The 6,000-nt window shown below is 44.8% G+C and overlaps 1 protein-coding gene across 1 annotated transcript in view; it reads left to right on the forward strand.

Moving 5' to 3' along the window:
* The window catches only part of LOC129386303 (membrane metallo-endopeptidase-like 1), a 33,543-nt gene extending 28,035 nt beyond the window's left edge, over positions 1-5,508 (forward strand). Inside the window, exon 3 of the mRNA XM_055074129.1 lies at positions 4,358-5,508. Within this exon, the coding sequence (XP_054930104.1) occupies positions 4,358-4,714 (357 nt within the window). The 3' untranslated portion in view covers positions 4,715-5,508. The remainder of the gene's footprint in view (positions 1-4,357) is intronic.
* Positions 5,509-6,000: the final 492 nt, after the last annotated feature.

Genomic DNA, 6,000 nt, shown 5'->3' on the forward strand with positions numbered 1-6,000 from the left:
ACCGACGCCGGAATCACCGAACGTTCTCAGAAATTGGGTATGCTATACATTCATCACTAACGTTTCATTGAGTTTAGAGGAAACGAAAACTCATTTCAAGGGTTACTGGCAATAAACGAGAGCGAGAGCGCAGCCATGGCGGGAAATCACGCTGAAGCGGGAGCCACAGGTGCTGCCAGGTTGGACACCATTATTTCTTTGCGTGCGTACATATTACGAGCATTAAACTCGCCATTTCACGTACGTCATCAAAGCCCATGTAAACTGCGGAAACCCGATGAAGTTCAGAGCACGTACAGTGGTGACAATGCTATGTTTTTATGTGCGTAACACCTCTACGTTTTGTAGGAAACGCAAAGCTATTTATTGTGCGGGCCAGTGGAGTCACTGACCCACCAGTTCTTTCCTCCTGAGCATTTTCTGTTTTTTTTTTTTGGACAAATTGATTTTTTCTGGCCCAGAAGGCTGTGCCGACGCTCCATGGGCATGGAATATTGAAATATCCAGAATAGAGAAAAGACTATTATATGTGGCTTTTTTTAGACATTACAGGATGGTATGACAACGTAGATCGCAACGTTTTGTGAGGTGTTCTGGAAGGGGAAGGCTTAGGTGACGATTGTATACAGCTTTTGGGAGAGATTTACCTAGAAAAAGCCGTTTGCGTTGAGTGGAAAGAGATGATGAGGGAGGACAAAGTTGATATGATCAAGATACCGAATCTGGGGTGCACTTTATCCCGATTGCTTTTTACGATGTAGATTGTGAGAATGGAAAGAGTACTAGACGAAAGTAATATCGGGTTTAATCTCTCATACAAACAGTGAAGTACAGTAGTAGAGCAGCAGCTTCCAGTTTGGTTTTATCTAGACCATACTGTGTTGCTAGCTAACGAGTAAAGTTATATGCAACGTCTGGCTAATATCTGTGGACAGGAAGGCGAGAATTTAGGTCTGAACTTTAGCGTTAAAAATCAGATGTTCTGGAATTAAATGAAAACAGTGAACAGAGAGTGGCAATAGAGGGGCAAGAAATAGTTTGGGTAAAAGAATATAAATATCTTGGCATATGGATATACGTATATGAAAACACAGGAAAAAACAATAACATTTAAGGGGAAGAGAAATTCAGCCAAATGAAACAGAATGCTATGGGGATACAATAGGTATGAGTTGCTCCAGGGTATGTGGAAAGCTGTAATGGTTCCAGAACTTACATTCGGAAATGCTGTTGTTTGCTTGAAATCAGGGGTGAAATCAGAACTCGATGGCAACCATACGGCAGTGGGACGTCTCGCACTGGGCGCTCACAGAAAGACTACAAATGACGCTCTACAGGGTCATATGGGTAGGACAAGTTTTTTAGGCAGAGAACCTCACAGTAATGTAGGTTATGAAGAGCGACTGAGGAATATGGAAGAAATTAAATGGGCTGGGAGATTTTTCAGGTATTTGTACATAAAAAAAACATTGATTCAAAGTGGAGGAAAAGAACTAGGAAGCTTACCAGCAAGTATGCGATGTGTATGGTGAGCAACATGACAACGAAGAACGTCAAGTGGAAAGTCAGTGAGGCTGAGATAAAATCATGGGTGGCCGCAGTGCTAAACCAACCTGCTATAATTAACTACTTAGATAGGAAAAAGAAAGTCAGGAAAGAAACCAATTGCTAACTCACAAGGAAGCTCATTAATTTTCGAAGCGAGAACAGGATTGCAGGAACATGCACTTATAAAGCGAGGTGAAAGATGAAGATGCATGTGCTTGCTGCGGTAAAGCTAAGGAAACGATGGGGCATGCCTTATTAGAATGTGAAGATATCTGCACAGCGGCGGATTTAGGCACATCTGGTCTCCTTGAAACCATTGGGTTTAGCGAGAGCAGTGGAAAAGTAAACGTCTGCAATAAAGGTTAGTAAGAGACGATTGGAACATTGCTGGAAGAAAAGCAAGGAAATGACAAACAACGGAGGCGTGCAAATAAAAATTCACAATTGGTGTTCAGAAAGTTCAGTCCTGGGAATTCAGCGTGGTTTTATTCTTTTTTATTTTTTACTATAGGCATGGCATCAGTCAATACAATAACAAGAGCTTGGTGGCGCAGCCCACCACCCCATTCCAAAGGGGACGTTCATAGCATCAATCCATCCATCCATCCATCCATCCATCCATCCATCCATCCTTCCTTCCATTCTAGTGAAGGGGCGGAGCTGAGGCGAAGGTGAACGACGAGTGGGAAGTGGGAGATGCGGTCTCGGCGATGGAGAAAAGCCAAGGCCGTCCGAAGAATGGTGCTCTATTGAACGCGCAGCCCATAGTTTGACCAGTCCATAGGTTGTTGTAGGCCTGTGGGCATGCGGAGTGACGTGTTGAACGAGGCTTCATTGGAAGCGAATTGGGCTGTTATCTGCCATACGCCAAGGGTATAGGGTACATGGGCATAACTGTGACGAACTCAGCGTAAGATTACACTGGAGGACGCAAAGGTGAGCGAAGTGCTGAGTGGTTTGGCAGCCTAATCCGCGGAACTTCATGGGCATTCATCATAGGAGCAGAAATTGAATCCGGGAGAAGAGAACGCGGAGTGCAGTCCCAGACTTGCTCCTTAATAACGTATTCGAGAGCGGGAGCAAATGAGGATGCCGACTGAATGTGAGCAAAAGGCACAAGTGAAAGTTGAGAAGCAGCTTCTCCTGGAATAAATTCCTTAATATGGGGGCGCAGCTAAGTTTCATCCCTGGCGAGGACCAAGCCGAAGTGAATTTGGCCTGCAGAGCACGCCAACGTGTGGCAACGCGCTGTTTGCGAGTTCGTCAAAGTGATTACAAGCGGTGGTGACTTCGGACACTGCAGCAACATTATTTACCAGCAGTATGTGGAAAACATCTCGAAATTCGCCGTATCAAAATCGACCCGCACGCACGGGTATAGTACTCGACGACTGCTCTACACAACTAGTGAATGCTGCACTGTTCTGCTGCGTACGAATGCGCAAACGTTGATAGGCACGAAGCTTGCGAACGGAGGCGTGCCAAAATACTCCCGTGAATATTGTTTTAAAGGCTAGTCACATAGCGAGATCATGTTATTTGTTGCAGCAACACAAGCTGTTGACGTTTCTCAAGTAAACCGCCATTTTAGCCAGTCTCATAGTGTCGTCACAATGATTGTGGGTACTCACGTTTTCTTACGAGGCGAACCAGTACTCGGCGTTTTGGTCATTTGTGCCGCTGAAAATTGCAGGTTCACATTGACGCAAAGGAATGGGAATAGCTTTACGTTATAGCGGCCCTAAGTTGATTGATATTGCCTGTTATTATTGAACTGAATCCTCAGAGTAAGTAGGTCCTTGTAATAGCACTGGAAACAAGAGGAAACGGGAAAATATGATGACCTGTACATCGCCTGGTGTGTAAATGTTTCTAAGGATCTACCCATTCCAAATTTTGCTGTGAGTTCTTGCGTGACTGGGTAGATACGCATGGACGTTCTCGCGAATTTCAGAGACCTCGCACTTCCTGGAACGCATGCAAGTGCTCAGGTCTATACAACTAACGAGGTGCTGAACACAATAGCGATCAGAATAACATTGCAAACAAAAACGCTAATGGCACTTAAAACTTGCTTTTATTTCTTAATCTCGAACCATAGCACTTATTTCCTGCGGTTGTTTCGATCATAAAACTAGAAAGCGATAGTGTGTAGATTTTGATACAGCGAGGTGGTTATAATAGCGGACAATATAATGGTGGAAACGAATAGAAAACTATGCGGCCTGCGCTTTTGCACACGCGCTACCGCACCATGAAGTCCGACATTGTTTGTCGGCGCATTTAGGATTTTGTTTAATATTCTCATCGGCTTGGATACCCCTCTCGACGCGATTTCGCATTTTCCAAGGTGTGGAAGAGAAAATCAGAAAAACAAGTCAAGTTTAACACTCAGTTTAATATTTTGTCTTATTTTGCTTTTGTATCTGAGGTGTTAATGTTTTCTCTTCCTCACCGTAAACTATGGCGGATTAAAAACTTGGACTTCTTTGAGAAGTGCTTTCACTGGAGCGCGCTTTGTCTCCGTAGTTTTTCCATCATTCCCATGAAAAGTTCTCTTAAAGTATGTAGCTGGAACAGACACGACAGTTCATTAGTAGTTTCAAGAACGCATTCCACAGGAGAAAGAACAGCAGTCGTTAGTGCCTAGGCGTGGCAGGTCGCGAGGTGATTACTATCAATATCTTGATGACATCGCTTCATACAGTCCGCACTGCTAGTCCTAGAACATGCGTCTTATCAGTCGTGCAAATTATTACGACAAAAACAAGCAGGCTAATGACTACAGGGACGGCTGTGCATCTCGCAGGTCCTCCAGCGAAGGCAAGTCTTAAACGATACGGTAGACTCGGAGAATATCGCCGACTTAGGGGGAACACCGATGGCATACTCTGCGTTTACGTCACTGCCCTCATCAAAGAGAGATACCATGCTGCCAGGCGTTGCCATGACAGCGGACCAGCTATTCTTCATCGGCTATTGCACCCCATGGTGTGAGAAACAAACAACGGAATCACCGCCCTGGCTCTCTGGCCGCCATCGCTACCCACCTCGCCGCTCCCGGTGCATCGTGCCACTTATGAACATGCCCGAGTTCTCGGACGCATTCCACTGCAAGCAGGGGTCGTACATGAACCCACCAAACAAGTGCATGCTCTGGACTTGAAAGCGGAAGCACCGACGCGTTCATTGTGCCATTCTTTATTTGTCGTTGTATAAACATTCAAGGTTCTTTCGCCAGTCTGGCAGATAAGTTTACTAGAAGAGCTTTTTGTGCATGTCTGCTGATGCACTCGCGAGCGTCTGTTTATTCTTACGCAGCTGCTTGAAAAACGGAAAAGTGTCGTGATAGCTCTCACTGTGGTGGCAATAGCGACAATACTTGTCCAACGCAAAGATGTCATGTCTTGTTTTAAAAGCTCTCTTACAACATTAGGTCATATTATTTTCCCGCTAATTTCAAAAAAGAGGTACAAGTGAGGGAAAAGTCGTCTTCTTGGGGTTTGAGATATCGAATGTCTGCGCGGCAAAGGAAACTAACGGATTCGAAATGTTCGCACGTTCTCATAGAGCAAAGGCTAATGCGGCAAGCTCGCGGAGACAAACACGCAAAATAGAAATGCGACAACCTAAAAAAGAAGTGTACATTACAACAAAAAAAAAAGAAAACCAAAGCAATACTAGATCTGAAATTTGGCTTAATCCATGAACGTGCACGTAATTATGCCTGTGAGCTTCCGGCGTTTAGACAGCGCGGCATGCCCTGGGACGATCTTTTAATTGTTACGTCGCTAATGCATCGCTGCATTTTCTAAAGTACTAAAATGCGCCTTTAACAGTTTCTCGTTCAGACCTGGGTGAACAGTCGTTCAAACTGTGGTGTTGTCGCTATCATAATATTCCACGTCCTTGTGTCCACCGTTGTAGAAGCCACGCAAGACCTTGTTCTTCTTTAATTGGGGCTGTGTTTACCAACCTCATAGGAACGCGGTCTAATTAACGGACTTCAGCTTGATGAGCAAGTTGCTGGGTATCCGGAACAACTTTCCCGTTGTTGTTGCACGGCAGCACACTCTTGAGAGTAGGGAGACGTATGCTAGTAAAATCAGCCTTCTTAGTCATGAACCCGCTTGTTCTCTGCTACATGTAGTGGAGAACCGACGCTAATTTCGAAATCGATATCTGTTGCTCTTGACGACAACCTACTACCCGTATCTGGTACCACAATGCTTCTTCGCGCAGTATTAGACAGGTACATGAAATTCAGCCTTCATGGGCGAACGCTTGTGTGTGAGTTTTCATTCGGAATACACGCCATAATAAAAACCAGCTCATAGTTTCAGGCGTATTTCATCCACTTCCTTTATCACACGCACGTTAATTGCCATTTATCTTATAGCGTATCAGCCTGGGGCGACACTTACTTCACACATCTCAGCCAACTGCAACACC

The sequence above is a fragment of the Dermacentor andersoni genome, chromosome 3 (genome assembly GCF_023375885.2).
Source record: "Dermacentor andersoni chromosome 3, qqDerAnde1_hic_scaffold, whole genome shotgun sequence".
Lineage (NCBI taxonomy): Eukaryota > Metazoa > Arthropoda > Arachnida > Ixodida > Ixodidae > Dermacentor > Dermacentor andersoni.